The following is an 18,888-nucleotide window of genomic DNA, read 5'->3' on the forward strand; positions in this document are numbered from 1 at the left end:
TGATTTACTGCTTGGTGTCGGTTAAGTTTGATGGCAGCTGCTGGTAATAAAATATATACCTTATATAGTTTATTGCCTGACTTGCGTAGAAATTTCAAACAACATTATTTAACTAAAAAACAGAAACACTATCAGAAAAGCTGGATAAGACAAGATTGCCCAACCTGCCAAGTTGAGAGAACAATGTAGGAAATAAATAAATCACTGGGACACAGAATGGGAAGAGTTCCTATTAAGCAATGATGCCAAAAAAAGGGAAAAGGTGAGAATCGTTCTAGAGGAGCAGATGCTAAATTTTTCCAATTATACTGGTTCCAAAATCCCTCAAAAGTCAAGGCAGTGGTTTGCACCACCCTTCCTAACCTGCGTCAGAGCACTGCTTAACCTGTAAGTCTTCATGAAAAAGCCAAAAATTGTCCAGTTTAAGGAGCCTTCATACTCTAAAACAAACTCACCAGAGTCTTTTCACACTCTTCCAGAAGCTTTTCGTCCCGTCAATTATTCCAAAAGACAGCCTATCAGGGCAAAGTCCCCATGTTAATTGTGGAAGGGGGTTAAACACCTTACTCCTCTTGTGTAATTCTCCTTTGCCATTGTGCTACACGCAGTGCGCATAGAGCTTCAAAGTGGTAGCAAGGTAACAGGCAGAAAACACCCCAAAATAAACGTGTGCAGGCTTTGTTACACACTGCTTTCTATTCATTGCTACTGTCCTGGAGGTGTGACCTTATAGGAAATAATTCTACTATTAGTGCGCCTGAACAATTCGGTAGAACATTTTTACTGAAGGAGAATTGTTTTAGATTAAAGTGATTTAAAAAAAAATACATACTGTGATAATAGCATGTTCTGTATTGCTATGATCCTATTATTATTATTGTGATGGTATTAGCATGTTTACATTATCATGATTACCGGTTTGAAAGTTCGATCAAAAATATTAGTAAAGGGATGTTTATTTTAAAAGAATAAATACAACACACCCCAATAGGAAAATAGTATGTTTGATGCCTTACCATTGCTGTCCTTAAAAAAAAAAAAAAAAAAACTAACTGCAGGTCTACTTCTGGCTACTAGATTATTACACGAGGATATGAAAAATAGCAAAATAAAACTGTGGGCTTAATTCACAAAATCATACTCGGAAAACTACAGCTTCGGAAAGTAACCTACATTCCCACCAGTATGTCTGGAAATCTGCCCTTGTTCCAGCTTTCAAAGGGCATTACTATGACGGTCATGTGACATATGCTATTTCTCCAAAGTGGAAATATGTGCACAGTAAAACTCTGCATTTGGAAAAGGCACTTTGATGTGCGAATGCACATTTTTTTCTTTCCTGGGGGGAATTTTTTGTCCATGTTGAAACCTCATACCCAACATCCTCACAAAGTTTGGAGGTATTCTGTTCTACTTACCACCTGCAAGAGAAGCTACTCCAGCTCTCTAAGGAGTAAATCTCCAACCATTTCCATGGTGAGAATGGCCACAGAGAAGTTTTCGAATGCCAGCAAACTCACATGTTTGGTGGGGTTCACAAGTTCTGAAGGCAAACCACGCTTTCACCCACACCCAAGCCTTGCAAGAGGTTTACTGCTGCATATGTGGACACAGCTGTGGCGTACCAATACGTAGCAGTAAAACCATAACCCTTGTCAGGCATCCGTTTGCCACGTATCGTTTAAGGATACCTGAAAGATGCGCATACAGCCATGTTGTATGTAAACATATACATTTCCTATCTCCGGTAAGGCTCTTTCTGGTGGATACTCTAGGTAACCGCACATCCCTCACTTTTTGAATCCTCCCCCGGTGCTAACTAGATACTTTTTAGCCATTGCTCCCGCACCCCAATAGGTGGTGCCATTAGACTCCACAGCAGCTTTGTCTCATATTCAGAAAGGACATAGCGGAGCCGCATTCAGAAGCCACCCTTGCACACCGTCAGTTTATATGAAAGCATTGCATTCAAATTACCCAGAGCGTCCATGACAGATTAAAATCATGACTGTGTGCAGAATCTAACATGGAACATTATTAACAACTGGAAGTCTACTCCACAGAATGGGGAGGACGGAGCGTAATGAGGTATCTGTGGTTAAAGTTACAACCACAAAACCATTACCAAGGGTAACTATTGATGGATACTTCTAACAGAAGAATCCTCACCTTGTGAACAGATATCAAAGTAGTACATACCAAAAGGTGGAGTGTTTGAGCAGTGGACTTCAGGACCGAGCAAGAAAATAGCCCGCCCGGTGCACCTGAAGTCAAGGCAGTAATGCCTGGTGAAGGTGTGGATAGACGTTGATCTAGACATCAGGCAGCTGTCCAGCATCAGAACAATTTGGCCAAAGCCATAGTGGAGACTGTAGAGGAGAGGAGGCATTGGCTCTGGTAGAAAGAACTCAAACAGCCTCAGTAGGCTTCTTCTGAGCCAAGCAATAGCACATTTTTATGCAGAGAATGACACATCTGAAACAACGCCAGTTTATGGACTGCGCTTCCCAATGTCGAGGAGCACTGGGAAAAGTTGATCATCCAACCTGGCTTCTTAATTCAATCTATAAAAAAGCTAAGGGCTCTTTTGAGATCCAGCCAATGAAGCCTCATCTCCTCCCTAGAAGGATGTGGCAGAGAGTAGAAAGAGGAAAGTATGATGGACTGCCCCAAGTGGAAAGGGGAGATCACCTAAGGCTGTTGTTGCAGTGACAGGGACTGCAGTCCATTGTCACAGCTTGCAGAAGTTATCAAAGTAAGGAAGAAAGCTTGAGGGTCAGCAGCTTCAAATAGCGGCAATGCATAGTCACAAATGGCCTATATTCTAGGGCGGTAAGAACCAAACTAAGGCCCCATTACAGCATAAAAAAGCACAGTAGATAATATATGTAAGACCTTTAAAAAAATATAACACCTGGTAACCTAAACAGAGAGGGCTATTAAAACAACTGTATGAAAGCCAGAAGGGCCAACAAATAACATTTGAGAGTGCCCACAGCAAGGCCATAGGAAAACGTATCCTACCCTGCATCTGATTGACCTAAAGGTTCTCACGGCAGACCACAAACGTTACCCAGAATCCAGCAGAGATTGGCTTCATGGATGGCAAGCATCCAAGATGAATTTCAACGCTTTCTCTGGAAGAATAAATCCAGGCATCCGATTGCACTTAATTGTCACACATAAAGGTATAAATGATTGTGATTCAGATGCAAAACCCTGCACTGTTTTTGGGAGAGCAGGTCCTCCCCTAAGAGGTAAATGAGGCTGAAGGCAGATGCTCAGGCTCGGAGTACAACACCTTCTGAGACTTGTCTAGGGCTATAAGGATAAGCGAAGTTGAACTGTGTAAACTGACCTTCAGACCCCAGGGAAGCAGAGTTGGAAATGTCTAAAGGAGGCCGCGCTCCCATGGAAGGCAGAACGGGTTGCCCAGGGAAACTCTAGTGCACAAAAGCTCAACAATGAGAGCTTTCAGTAGTAGTGAAATGATTACTCATGCCACACCCCACTAAGTAATTTTACCTTGCACCATGTCCAAGTGTACACGCAACTTGTGGTCAGCTATATGGAGTCTGCTGGTGTCGCCCACCCTAACATTGACAGGCCCGCCAGAAGGTTGACAGTCAGGGAAATCCCTGTCAGTGTTACTGCTTCAGCGCCTCATGGCACATCACTTTGCCCAATTTGTTGTAGTTTCAAAAGGTTGTGTTGCTGTCCATCAGAACTTGCGCAAGCCTTGATTAAAGGCAGAAAGGCTTTGAGAACCAGCAGGATGGTACTTAAAGAATAGGGTACGGACAAAAGGCCACTGATCACCTCATACTCCAAGGTGCCTCTCTGGGCCAGAGCCTACTTATCCATCACCACCAGCTTTGTATGGGTTAGGGAAAAAAGTCTGCAGAAAGCCTCATTCACCATTGAAGATTCTAGACAGCCTCACTCGCACACAGATGTTGTCTGGGAGGCACCTCCCATGCTGTACCCACTGAACGCAAACGTTCCCTTGAAGAGCCTGCATTTGCCAATGGGCATGAGACACTAATAGAATACAGGAGACCAAGAAGCTTTTGAACCATCTGAGCTGGAACAAAAGACTGATAAACACTGGGGCCATACCCTGAATGCCTTGGACTCGCTTTGGTGGCTAAATGGCCTTTAACATCACAGTGTCAAGAATGGCTCATACAGAGGATACTCCTTAAAAGCTATTAAAAGGAGAGTAACAGTGACAAACAACTTGCAGGACCCACTGGCTGGTTGGAGGTACTTGCCGGTCAGCTGGGCCCAAACTGGCTGGAGGTGACTTCCAAAGGGAGACTGGAGAGGTCTGACAGAAGAAGGAGAGAGGTGAGACGATGAGGCCTGGCAGTGCTGTTGGTGGCCCTTTCCTCTGCCACCACCATGCCTCCTGGAGCCTTCAAATGGCTGAGTGGCTGAAAGGGCAGCTGAATGGGAGGCTGAACAGGCTAAGATGGCTGTCTTTGGCAGTAAGCCAATCCCGGAAATAACCCCTAAATTTCCTGTTTTGTTGATGGAACGGATAGGTCTCGGACAGCAATCCCAAGTTCGAGGTGTGGCACAACTTTCTTTGAACTGTTCCAAAACTGAATCCTCTTTTTCTCCAAACAGCCTGGAGCATATCCACAAGTAGGAAACCTGTGGCATGTATTCAGGACTGATGGTGAATCACTACTCTAGTGCAGAGAACATGGCCCAAACAGTCTGAGGTGTTCATACAAACTCATAAAATGTACTTGGCCACATAATGTGGTCAAGTACAATCAGCGAAGAAGTATTTCGGAACTCCTCAGGTAGGGCAGGCAAATCTCACTCACCATATCCCAGAGGTCATGAGTGTATTCCTCCAACTAAGAGACAGCATTCAAAGCATGACCTCCCTTGCCAAGCTCATCAATGTGCTTCAATTCTCTGTTGGGTGAAGTAGAGAAGACATTCAGTTCACTTTGCTGGCTGGAACCTCAACCATGAGGTTTTCTAACATGAAATTGTGTGACTAAAGTGAATGATAGTGCTGAGCAGGGCTATGGTACCTACTAGAGAGGTACCTACTAGTGATGCCCAACATGGTTTAAACCATGCCGCTGTCAAAGATTCAGTCAATGCTTCATAGGAAGTTGGCAAAGGCTCTGAAGTTAAATGGCAAGCTTTAGTTTCCACAGTTGACAAATGCAGGTCTGATACCACTGTGGTGCCATGGAGCACTGCCACAAAGGAGGTGGGGCACGAAGGGGGAGCCCAGTTCCATCTCTAGTAAGATATAAAGGGCATTAGCATTTTGAAAGTCTAAATATATGTCAGCATCAGTGAGAGGGTAACAAATCATTTGCCTCCCCTTTATCGTCTAATAATGTTGAAGGTCCTATTTCGTATTAGGGTCTGAAGTAACCAGGGCCTCAAGCTGCTGAAAGAACAGTCATTGAGGTAAAGGCACTATTGCAGAATTCGCCCCACACCATGGACTGCACCTTGGTGATCTCATAATGATAGAGTGGTTGAAGTTTAGCAGAACCCTTCCCTGGATTAGAGACGAACATAGGAGTTGGATACAGAAAGGCACTTCTGGATCTGTCATTGGTATAGCTGGTCTAGCATGGCCTTCAGTAGAGAAGTGGTGGTACAGCATAGCACCAGCAGGAGACAAGAGAGCGGTGTAATGGGTTCAGTCAGCACCAAGGAAGCCCCCATTGGTAGAGTCAGACTGGTGATACTGGTGGATCCACGATCCAGGAAGACTATCGATCATCCAAAAGAGCTGCAGCTTTGCCTCCTTGAGGGCCTGTACTTACAATAGAGTCGAAGATGGCATGAGAAATGTGGAGCGCATCAGTGGAAATTGTGTAATGGGGTCACAGCTGTATAACTGCAGTGCAATCAATCCTTTTGAGTTTAGACTGCTCAATCTCTCCCTGGAGTAATGGAGAGAGGACTCCTGTCTGGTCTTCTTGCATGAAGATTTGGCCTTATACATTGTCTTGGACTTACCGGAGGATGAAGAACAGGACCAGGAATTGAAGTATAAATAGGCCCATGATCTGGAGTGCAGCAAGCCTCCTTTTTCTGTGCTTTGAGACATACTACTTCACCTCCAGCCCACTGGTGGCTTTCAGATGCATCAAGCAGCCCTTGTTGCAAGACTCTGAATTACAGTTGGAGCCGGAACACCAAAGGCAGGCATCAGGCAGGTCTACAACCAACACCTGCTTCCTGTAGGTGAGGCATTCCTTAAAGCCTGTTGCTATCAGAAGAAGGGGAGAATAAGACAAGTCTAGCATATTTTCACAGAAAAACTGTTTTGGAAGTCGAAGAACAGACATAAATTTGAAGCAGAGCTCTGGATCTGCACAGAAGAATGCAGAAAAAAAGAACTGATGTGAACATTTATATACAGCTCTCTTCCGCCACTTGTAGAGACAGGACAAAGATACAATGTAGTCCTATGGCTCCACCAATCGACACATTGTTAAAATGTTTCTGGGTTCATTCTGACACCTGGGGAAATTCAAAAGGCAAAGGACCTGAAGTTAGAAATATTAAGCAGAAGTAGGTTCAGGGCGGTTGAGCGGCTTTGTAAATCGAGCCCAGCCTGTCTGTGCTTGTTATCTTACACCAATATGGAAAGTAAGAGCTCAAGTATCGTTTTAGGTCTACATTGCTAGCAGATACATATCCTGACCTCACTCCACTAACATGCAGGATGGTGAAAAATGTCTAAGGACCCTGCAATCTTATCCTGGAACATAATACTACACTTATTTGAAAACTTACATCCTTCAAACCATTTAGCAAAATAGTTTTTATTTAATAAAATAACTTTGAATGCCTTCTCAAACACACTGTGGTCTAACTTTTTAAACAATTTTTTTTGGGGGGAGGCAGGAGGCAAAGCTATATCTGCTATTGAAACGAGAAACAGTCACCCTAAGGAGAAGGTTTTCTAAAAACCCACTCCTGTACAGCTGCTTGATCTTTTCAACTAGTCAACTATATAAACTAATGCTTAGGGTATATCTTACAATATATTGCTTCACCGTGGTTTGTGTTTAACAAATAGAATTTGAACTGAACTGCCCATGCGAACTAAACACGTCTGTAGTTTCAGTTTTACATCCCTATTTTTTAGGTTAAAGAAATATGTAGCTGATGGCACAGAACAGACTTCACAGAAATGGTAATGGAAAAGTCCCAAGTGAAAATAAAAGACAGAATTGAGCAAACATTCAAGACAGAAACAAAGAAGAAAGCACAGAAAATAAAATGTATCATATAATAAAAACAAAACAAAAATAAAAAACTATTCAGCAGGAGGGGATGACAGTCTGGTCAGTAAAGAAGTGGAGTCAGGGGCTTTGATCTTCTACCTTGTACCCAGGAACAGATTTTGACACAACAGAACGTTTGGACCCCTCTTTTCTTGGAGTTGAAGGCTTGTCCTTTGCTTTCAGTTTTCCCTGGAAAGAGTCCTCCTGGTTATCAGTCACGTTTTCACCTTCAGACGCATGGACAGAGGAGTTTTCCTGCAATGACAGATGTTGTATACTGTTTTTTTTTTACAGACTTGTACAAACGAAATGCACAGAAGACAGCAATACCTTCAATTCTAGATGCAGATTACAAAATGAATGCTGTGAAACCAGTCAAAGGTACAACTTCAAAAATCAACGGAGAAGGACACAGCCACTAAAACAAACATGAAATGGGCATCTGTTAAGTCTATTGGAGTAAACATCACGGTTGTAGAATATGAAGTCCGTGGTTAGTGTTACAAAATACGAATAACTGCAGTCTGTATGAAACTGTCCTGTTGACAGATTTCTTAAGGAGCTAAAGAGCTAAGATTCTTTATATACTGAGTCACAACAATAACTGGAACCTAGGCATCATGGCCGAACGTTTCGAGGTTCTAGCCTCTTGAAATTATTGTCAAGCCAGCAGAAAAGTAAGTTAGTAGCAAATAAACATGGATCTGCATATCTAGGATACAATTATCAGATATTTAATTTCCATTAACACACAAGAGACATTGTGCCCAGCTTTGAACTAGTAGGGAGTAGTCAGATTTTCCCAAGTCAATAGGGCTTGAATATTCGCTTCTAAAGCTGATAACAGCAAGCTGAAGGTGATATCTCCACAATGTCAAGTGTCCTTAGCATGGGCTCAAGTATCCAGGAATCAAGAAGGCTACTCAAAGACATGGCACCTGGTCTTGAAACAGTAAGGGCTAGTTTTGTTATTCCTATTTGATAGGATTGACGCAAGTCCACTAAACATGTTGATCAAAGCAAGTTCCAGATGATGTATCAGTTATGGTAAAGGTCAGTATGATAGATCAAACTGACCTGGAATCAGGAAGGCTAGCCCAAGACATTGAAACCAGTCTTGAAGTAGTAATAGTTGTATGATTTTTCCCGAAATGTTCTTTCAGGGAACAAGGCCAGATTTCTTAAATGAACAAGGTGGACAAAGGTATCAGTCTTATTTTAGAAGGAGGTGTAATTCCAGCTTCATTTTACACAGCAGATGTGGTTAGCTTTTTGAACAAAAAAAAGGGTAAGGAACATATAAATTGATATAGAACTATAAGTCTATTAATGTTGATTATAAAATTAAAACCAAACTTTCAGCAAACAGAATGAGCAGCAGTTTAGGCTGGGTTATACATCCAGATCAGTGTCACTTTGTACTGGGAAGACAACTATTTTTTAATACAAATTTTCTGATTGAAGGCTTTGATTATTTAAAAAAAAAAAAAATTCTGGCGCAGGTTATTTTATTAGACACCAGAAAGGCTTTAGATTTAGTGTGCTGGGAAAGCCTTTTTACTATCCTCTGCGTGTTTGGGTTCCCCTCTAAATTTATTAAAATAATATCCTGTTTATATAAAGAAGCTTCTGCGCAAATAATTATCAATTGCAGTAATATTGGTACTTGCAAGGTTAGCAGATGCACAAGACTGGGCTGTCCTCTGTCATCAATACTTTACACCCTTTTTATAGAGCCACTAGCTATAGCTGTCTAAACTAATTGGAATATAGTACCACCATTGAAAGTGATGACTAATATTAAATTACACGCTGATGACATTACAATGCAGCTGTTTCTACGCATGCCATTGCAACGCTTAGCTTTCACTGAACATTTTTTTACTACACATATGCTTTGACCACTGATGCCTTTCCAACGAATTGAGATGTAAAGGTATGTATGGTAAGGCATATATGTAGTAATAGGGGCATATGCATGGAAACAGCCGCATTGGTAGGCAATCCACATTGTTAGAGGAAACGGAAAGACTCTTCCGCTTCCTCACAAAGACGTGCACCGCCCCTCAGATGAACTGCCTGCATGAGGAGAGAGGTAAGGTGGATAGGGCATAGGGGCTACTATTTTAGGGGTACGAGTTAAAGAAGGGCTGGGGGCAGAGGGAGAGCGTAGGGAAAGAGCTGAGGGTCAGGTTGCACAGGGGTAGTGATATAGGGCAGGGTAAGGGCAGGGGTTCACGCAGGGGTAGGTTTTTAGGCCTCTCCTACGCAGTGCGCATACGCTGCATAGGAGGGCCTTTAGCCGTCTCCCTGCTCATTTTCAAGCCCACACTTGTGCTTGTGGCGGCATCCACCTTGCGGGAGCGTGAAGGGGCACGCCACAAGCATGTGTGCAGTGCTTGAAAATGAGCAGACTGCGCACGCACGTACCACTCCCGGGCTCACCTCCTACTCCCCCCCCATCCTTTTCACGTGCGCACCACTCGCTGGCTTTGTATTTTCAGCCAGCGCTTCTCAGGACAGTACTTGGTTTCCTGCTTTCTCTCCCACATCCATAATTTCAGACCCCTCCTCTGCCACGGCTCCTCTATAAGTCCTTCTCCCCCACACGCATCCTTTCTGTGCCTCCCCCCTCCCTCTATCTCCGCCCTCGGTTCTGAACCTCGCTCTCTACCCTCCTGTCACCAGAATTTCCTTCTTCCCGCTTCTGCTCCCTCATGTTCTCTCGCACCTTTTTTCTCCATCTTTTTTCTTTCTTCTTTGCTCCCCCTCACTTTCTCTCCCTTCTGTTTCATTTTCTATGTTTCTTTGCCCCCACCCCGTATTCTCACTTTCGCCTCCTCCTCGCTCTCGGTCCTAGGATGAACTCGGTGGAGAAGGGCAGAGGGAACATATTTGACGAAGGTGAACTCCGCAGAGACTATATGATCCTTTTTAGGTCTCCTGGCGTTTAACAGCGCGTCAGCGCTGTGTCCGCCAGGAGATCTATTGTTGCTGACTCTGCTCCCCAGGAGACAGCACCTGCCGCGCGCATTTCGCAAAAGGCGATCGGCGCAGGCCACGCGCGCGCGAACGCGCTCGCCGTGGCTGTCTCCTGGGAAGCGCAAGCATACCCAGGCACACCTCCCCCTGCACGCATGCGCAAACACGCACACATACACGCACGGAGAGACATCCCCCCCCCCCGCCGTTGCACACACAGACACACACACACGCACACATACACGCACACATACAGGCATCCCCCCCTTCCCCGCTCACCGGCACTACGTTCTGTTGCAGCCTCCGACCGACCGACCGCGGGGCTCTCCCATGCCCCGCGTCACCACTGCTCCTCCAGGCACTCCGTGGGCGCGGGCTTCACAAAACGGAAGTCCCGCCCCACCATAGGTTTCGTTTTGCGCGCACGTCTTGTTTTTGTACTCGTGCGTGGTGACGTGCCCTCGGGGGAGGAGGAGGTCGTTGTTTTGGGTTTGCGGACAGTCGCAGAATCGAAAGCAGACTTTCAGTGAGTGTTTTTTTTCATTTATTGCCTACCTCTGCCTATCGTTGCCTCTTCTTGCACCTCCTCTTCCTCTCTCTGCACGGCACCTCCCTTTCCCCTCCCACTTCCTCCGATCTTGCTAGGTGTCTATCCTCTCCCCCTGCCATCTCTGAACTCAGACTGGATCGCAGTTTTCCCGTTTTATATATATGGTCATTACTACTACCTTCTGGTGGGCTTCCCCACTCCATGCTCTCTTCGGTGTTGCTCATTTTATTGATCCTCGTCCCACTGGGTCTCTTCCTGCCTCGTCTCCCACCAATTCACTCTTCTCATCACCCTATTTTCCTTTACTTTTTCCGTGACCTACATGTATAGCCCACATTTATTTACCTTAATGTGTAGCTTTCTTATTCTACCTACTCTTGCCTCATCTAACATCCTCGCTTCTTACTTAGTTTTAACCCCCATTCTTCCCACTCCCCGCTTCTCTCTGTGCTTCCTTCTGCGCACCCCATGCCATGTTCCATTTTGTCCAGATATGATCTGTGTTATCAGGCCGACTGTGCTGTTTTGAGTAATCAAAGGTATGTGCTTTTTACTGACATATGATTAAAAAAAACGTCGTTTAGAGAATTCAAGTCGGTGTCAAGTGTTGTCCATGTTTATACCCCCTGGTTGTTGGGTTCTCGTCGACTCTAGTTTTAAAGGTGGCAAACTTTTGAATACCTTTCCATTCACTTTCAGTATTGACTTTAGTTTAACGGCTTTCAGGAGGTTCTGAAGAGCACATTAGTTAGGCTGCTGAAACTTTATTTGACCATAGGTAATCCTCCCATTTTGTTTTTTCAGTCGCATGTACTATGAGAGTGACTTTAACGTACCAATCATGGTACACTTTTTGAATGCCTCTGTGGCAAATGTACAAATCGCTCGTTTGTATGGCATCGACAGACTGGATTAAATTGGCTGACTGGATAGGCCTTTCGGTCAGTCCGAATCCCCATTTGTGAGGAGTGTATTCTTTTGTACAATAAATGCCCAAGCGCATGTCTGTAGAGTGTGGCAAGCATAGTGGCCTTGTCGCTAAAGATGTGAAGGAGCAAAAGGACGGACTGGAGGGACCCGGTTTTCAATTAATTGTCAGGCTGCATACAACTGGGCTTTCTGCACTTCGTCTAGGAATTTGACTGCTGCATAGTACTGAAGATGTTTTCCTGTTAACTGTTCGTATTTTCGTTTGCTTGAAACGCCCTCTGCGTTTTTTATATAGCTCAAGCAGGCTGTGTATCCGGATCAAGGATCTGGCAAATACTATTGTACTGGGTGGTTGTCAGAGCTTGGCACCCAGCCGGTCTCCTGCGAACTGGCATGACCCTGCCTTTGGGTGGGACGGGCAGGACCAAGATCTGACAAGGAACCATACACACCCGGAAAGGGTCAAGTACTGTCTGCACTTCAATTATCAGTAGATGTTAAAATAGGTGTTACATTTCTGGCGCCTTTTTGTACTTAAACTGTGCAACAAGAGAGCTCTCCGAAATTGGGAGCAAAGCTTTCATCTCTTAACAGTCTCTAAATGAAAGTCAATTTTTCTTTCCTTTCATAGGGTTGCATTGATTCTTTTAAAGTACTTTGTCACACAAAGGCTCCTGTTTTTCCCTATTGCACCGAGCTATATAAAGCATGTGATATTTATTTTTGGATTGGGAATCAGCAATTGTTATGCAAAAAAATGTGATACATGTCAGTGCAGTTTGAGATGTCCAGCTGTTTGTTGCAAAGGCGCTGCGTACTGACTTACTACTATACATTTTAGGTCTGGCGTTAGCCAAGTGCAGCTGACTTTACTACCTTGAGATATATTATATATATTTATTCCGGCCAGCCCTCTTCATCCAATGCTCTGTTATTATGGTAGTGAGTGCAGAGTAGTGAGTGCAGAGTATTGAGTAGTGAGTGCAGAGTAGTGAGTAGTGAGTGCAGAGTAGTGAATGCAGAGTAGTGAGTGCAGAGTAGTGAGTAGTGAGTGCAGAGTAGTGAGTAGTGATGCAGAGTAGTGAGTGCAGAGTAGTGAGTGCAGAGTAGTGAGTGCAGAGTAGTGAGTGCAGAGTAGTGAGTGCAGAGTAGTGAGTGCAAAGTAGTGAGTAGTGAGTGCAGCGTAGTGAGTAGTGAGTGCAGCGTAGTGAGTAGTGAGTGCAGCGTAGTGAGTAGTGAGTGCAGAGTAGTGAGTAGTGAGTGCAAAGTAGTGAGTAGTGAGTGCAAAGTAGTGAATAGTGAGAGCAAAGTAGTGAGTGCAGAGTAGTGAGTGCAGAGTAGTGAATGCAGAGTAGTGAGTGCAGAGTAGTGAGTAGTGAGTAGTGAGTGCAGAGTAGTGAGTAGTGAGTGCAGAGTAGTGAGTGCAGAGTAGTGAGTAGTGAGTGCAGAGTAGTGAGTGCAGAGTAGTGAGTGCAGAGTAGTGAGTGCAGAGTAGTGAGTGCAAAGTAGTGAGTAGTGAGTGCAGCGTAGTGAGTAGTGAGTGCAGAGTAGTGAGTAGTGAGTGCAAAGTAGTGAGTAGTGAGTGCAAAGTAGTGAATAGTGAGAGCAAAGTAGTGAGTGCAGAGTAGTGAGTGCGGAGTAGTGAGTGCGGAGTAGTGAGTGCAGAGTAGTGAGTGCAGAGTAGTGAGTGCAGAGTAGTGAGTGCAGAGTAGTGAGTGCAGAGTAGTGAGTGCAGAGTAGTGAGTGCAGAGTAGTGAGTGCAGAGTAGTGAGTGCAGAGTAGTGAGTGCAGAGTAGTGAGTGCAGAGTAGTGAGTAGTGAGTGCAGAGTAGTGAGTGCAGAGTAGTGAGCTGCCTCAAGTGAAGTACTCTGGTACCCAAGGATGACTAGCAAACAATATTATTCACAACATTGCTTACTATTCAGCAACATTTGACAGTTTGCAACTCATCTTTATACAACAATTCAGAGTTTGATAACAAATTAATGTAACACATTGTAATGTACAATGCCAATAGCTCAAACTTTAAAGCTGGGAGACCTATTGCATTGTAAATGCTTGTTGTTTATGCTAGAGTGCACATTAGCATGAGGACAACACAGCTTGTAATTCTATATCTTGAAAGCTGTATCATGCCAAGTATGTGCCTAATAAAGATCATTTTTGTGAGCAGCGTGCTTTTTTCCTCAGAATGAACGAAAATAAAAGTGCACTAATGTAAAAGTTAGTGTTGCCTTCTTCCCCCTCCCTCTCACCATAGCATTTTTTCCCTCCCGCCCCCTTTCTGCCATAGTTGCTGTTGCCTTTGTTTCCGACCCCCTCCCTCCGTAATGTTTGTTGGTTTGCTCCCCCCCTATTCCGTTATCATAAGTTAAGATATTTTAAAAAAGCTTGTATAGGATTCTACTCAATTCTTTTGCGTGTTATTTCTCTGGTGAACTCTGTGGTAAAATTGTGGGTAAATCACTCCACACAGCATTGCACGAAGGAGTTTGCTTGGGTGAATCTCCCAAAGGAATATCCTATACTGGGGGTGGGGTGGTTACAGAACACTGATCAGGGGACGCTCTTTGAGCAGCAGTGGGTGTCAGCAGCATTAGACGAGACGCTAACACAGAAACAGGCTGGGTGCCTCTGAAACGTCACTGCCCCACGTCAGAAGACAAGGTGCACCCTGATATTTCCACATGGAATTTCTACAGCGACCCAGCTCAGAAGATCGAACAAACTGGAGCCGAGAACTGCACTTAGTGCTGCATTTTTGGGTTAAGTTGAGTGGTATATGTTTATGCTCAAGTGCACATTAGCACGAATACACCAAAGCTGAATAGTCCCAAGTAGGTGCATAACAAAGATCATTTTCGAGGGCAGCGTGTCTTTTTTATTCTCAGAATGAACGAACATATAAACTTACTAATGTATGCAATAGTGCTCATTTCCTGTTGGCTGACTGTACTTACTCTTGAAACCCAAGTCTCGCAGACAGTCCAACAGGCTTTTTTATTGAGTGATTGCAACATGTACTTTTGCAGCGTGAATCTTTCTGGATTCACTATGCTGTGCATTATTCCGCGGTCTTGTGGTTGGGTCCGGATTCGTAGTCTTCTCTTTGTTTTTTTTTGTTTTTTTCGTAGCCCAGGTGGGCGTCGGCGTCACACCTCCTTGGGTGCATTTCCGGTGACGTCGGCATGCTTCCTGCGGAAGCTCCCACTCTTGGGCGCCATCTTCAGATTCTTTTTTTCCGCGGTCGGGTCTGGATCGCTCCCGTTTGGGCTCCAGACATTTTTGGAGAAAGAAGAAAGAAAAAGACAGAAATTGCAAAGAAAAGGCATCTGAAGACTCCAGGAGACTTCATCGACGAGGAGTCAGCAAAGGAGAAGGAGAATTCATCGAGATCTTCGACGAACGTCGACGAACACAAGACCAGGGAGGCCCTGAGCGCTCGATGATGGACAACACGCTGTTCAAGTTCTGCCGTAACTGCCACCACAAGTACGCGCAGAAGGACCAGCACCCGGTATGCAACCTTTGTCTACCGGTAAATCACGAAAGCGAGGACTGCAACGCCTGTTCCGCCTTCACCCCGAAGACCCTTCGTGTGAGAGAGAGACAGAGGGTAGCGCACACCACCCTGCAGGGGAAGGCCCCGACTCCGTCCCTCTACGATCTGGGGATGTCTTCCGAGGAAGAGGACAACGCTGCCGCCGAAGACGACAGCTACACGGTCGTAGAGACCGATTACACGAAGACTTCTGATAAGGTAGGAGACTCTCCGGCCCCCAAGAACCAGAGAGACTCTGAGTCTCGAAAAAACGAGGGCAAGGCCCCGAAAGCGCAGACGCCAAAACACCTGGCGTCCGCGAGTACCCACAGGCCCAGCGGATCCTCTGAGAAGGAGTCCCCGGCGCCGAGAGCTGTTGAGCAGCAGAAGTCGTCGAAAATCGTCCCCGAAAAGGATCGATCGACGCCGAGGGAGAAGGACCCTAAACTACCGACGCCGACCAGAGACCCAAAATCCGGTTTGACGTCGACACCGAAAAGCACGGCGCCGAGCCAACCGCCGAAAAGAGCGGCCGAACCATCCGACGCGGAACACGCGGCCGAGATGGAGAAAAAGAGAAGGCGCCTCGAGGCCGAAATGGAAAACATCTTGCAGCGGAAGAAAGATTTCGACGCAAAGATGAAAACCTTCACGATCCCACACAAGACCAAGCCACCAGTGGTGGAGGTGGTCGAGGAAGAAGACGAGGTCGCCGAGCAACAAGACCCGGACGTCGAGGTGGTCGACGACCAGGAAGAGGACGAGAATCCCCACGATAGTTACAACTATGGGGATGAAGAGGACAGCAGGACGGACGCAGAGTCGGCCCCCTCTGACTTACAGGAGGTGGATTACCTAGATGTCGACACCGACAGCCCGGAGGAGGCGGTCGACACATATCCCTCGAGGCCCTCGCCGCCAGACGACATCGGGGCCTACAACTCGGTGATAAGGTCTGCCGCAGCGGCATTCAAACTCAAGCTCGACGAAGAGAAGCAGAAAGCAGACTTCCTTCTAGAGACATTGATACCCACACAAACAAGGAGCCAGTACCTGCCAATGCTCGACAGCGTCTTGGCTCAAGGGAAGGAAGCATTCAGGGAGCCCGCAACATGCAAGGCAGTGACTCCCAGAACAGAGAAGAAATACAAACATTCCTCAAAAGACCCACCCTACATTCAGGGGACGGTCTCTGCAGACTCCATTATCACGGCCACAGCAAGGAAGAGGGCTAACGTACCCACTACTTCTGGACCACCACCGGATAAGGAGAGCAAGAGGATGGATCTGGTGGGCAGAAGGATCGAACGGAACGCCGCGACCCACTGGCGCATGGCTAATTCCAACGCCCTGATAAACAGGCACATGTACCAGATCATGGAGGAGCTGGGGCAGTTGGTGAAGGACTTGCCCCAGGATGCCAGACAGAAGGCCGAAAAGCTGGTTGAAGAAGGGAAGAACGCGGCAAATTCTTGGCTTAAGACGGCCCTGGATGGAGCAGACACCTCCAGCAGGCTCATGATGATGGGCGTCACTAAAGAAGACACGCCTGGCTCAGGATTTCAGGTTTCAAACCAGAGGTGCAACACAGCATCCTGAACACACCGTTCAACGGCGACACGCTTTTCAACAGTTGATGAGAAGCTCAGTCAACTAGAAAAGGATAACGAAACAGCAAGGTCCATGGGAGCATTGCAGTTCAGAGGCAACAAAAGAGGCACTCCGTCACGGAGGCCTGGCGGGAGAGGTGGAAACCAGCCAGGTACATCACACCAGGCTTTCCAACAATCGCACCAGGCAGACTCGCAGGCTCAGCAGGGTCAGCAGAAGCAGTCCTGGCAATACCAACAAAGAGGCCAGTCCTTTCGAGGGAGAGGAAATGGACGTGGACAGAATAGAAGAGGGGGACAGCAGCCCGCCTCTAAGTGACTTCAAAAAAACTCTGTGTGCCCACCCACAGAAAATATCCCAGGGGCAGCACGTACAGAGGGGTCAAGACAAGCTACACATCTACGACCACATAACACCAGTGGGAGGAAGATTAAGATTTTACCTCCAAGAATGGAGAGAAATCACATCAGACAAATGGATCCTCAACATCATCCAATTCGGATACTGCATAGAGTTGGAGGGGAGGCCAACAAGCAGAAAACCAAAAAGAAAACCACTAGCAGGCAAGCAGCTAGACTGTCTTCAGGAAGAAGCAAAGGAACTCCTGCGGAAGCAGGCCATAGAACGGGTACCCTTCAAGGAAAGAAACAAAGGAATATACTCAACGTACTTCCTGGTACCAAAAGTAGACGAGACAATAAGACCCATTCTGGACCTAAGGTTCCTGAACAAATTCATAAGAACGCAAAAATTCAAAATAACCTCCCTGCAAGAGGTGCTCCCGCAATTGCAGATCGGCGACTTCATGGTCACGATAGACCTCAAGGACGCCTACCTGCACATCCCAATAAACACAAAGCACAAGCATATGCTCAGGTTCACCATCGGAGAAAGCCACTACCAGTTCACGACACTAGCCTTCGGGCTAAAATCAGCACCAAGGGTCTTCACAAAGTGCCTCGCAGCAGTCGCAGCGCACCTACGAAGGCAGGGAATACACGTATACCCCTACCTGGACGACTGGCTGGTGAAAGCAAACTCATACCAGAAATGCAAGCAGCACGCACACACAGTGACGAGCACGCTCATAAGCCTGGGGTTCTCCATCCATTGGAAGAAATCATCAATGGAGCCGGAACAAGTGAAGATCTTCCTGGGAGCACAGATCAACACCCTACAGGGCAGGGTGCTCCCCAGCGAGAAGAGGGCGAGGGCGCTGGTGAAGGAAACTCGCCTCTACCGGAAGGGACAAGCTCGGACAGTGAGGACTGCGAGCAAGATCATGGGGATGATGGCATCATGCATCCACCTGGTACCGAATGTACGTCTCCTCATGAGACCCATTCAAGAATGGCTACAGGATCAATGGTCACAAGCTACAGGCAGTTGGGAGGATCTAGTGATTGTAACGCACGCAGTGCAGAAGGAGATGACATGGTGGACCATGGAGAACATAACAAGGGGAAAGCCTCTAATGCCCCCAATGCCAACAGTGACCATCACCACAGACGCATCCCTGAAGGGATGGGGCGCTCACATGGAGGAGCTCAAGGTGAGGGGACTGTGGACGCCAGCAGATGCGACAAAGCACATCAATTACCTAGAATTGAAGACAATCTTCCTTGCACTGAAAGCCTTCCAAACAAGACTATACAAGCACATGGTGTTGCTACAAACAGACAACACCACCGCGATGTTCTACATCAACAAGCAGGGGGGCACACAGTCAGCCCCGCTTTCAATGCTGGCGCAGGAGATATGGAGATGGGCCATCCCTCTCAAGATAGACCTGCTAGCCATACACCTACCAGGGAAGGACAACATACAGGCAGATTGGCTCAGCAGACAGACATCGGCATCCCACGAGTGGGAGCTCAATGCTCAAGAGACAAGGTGGCTGTTCGACAGATGGGGAACACCATCAGTGGACCTGTTTGCCACACGCCGGAATGCAAAATGCCAAAACTTCGCATCCAGACAGCCCGAGGAGG

At 46.3% G+C, this 18,888-nt stretch overlaps 1 protein-coding gene across 2 annotated transcripts in view; it reads right to left on the reverse strand.

Annotated features, from left to right (window-relative positions):
- The window catches only part of PHF10 (PHD finger protein 10), an 821,853-nt gene that overhangs the window by 284,412 nt on the left and 518,553 nt on the right, over positions 1–18,888 (reverse strand). For both annotated transcript variants that reach the window (XM_078648727.1, XM_078648728.1), the window contains one exon: positions 7,383–7,538. In XM_078648727.1, the coding sequence (XP_078504853.1) occupies positions 7,383–7,538 (156 nt within the window). The remainder of the gene's footprint in view (positions 1–7,382; positions 7,539–18,888) is intronic.

The sequence above is a fragment of the Lissotriton helveticus genome, chromosome 6 (assembly GCF_964261635.1).
Source record: "Lissotriton helveticus chromosome 6, aLisHel1.1, whole genome shotgun sequence".
Taxonomy (NCBI): Eukaryota; Metazoa; Chordata; class Amphibia; order Caudata; family Salamandridae; genus Lissotriton; species Lissotriton helveticus.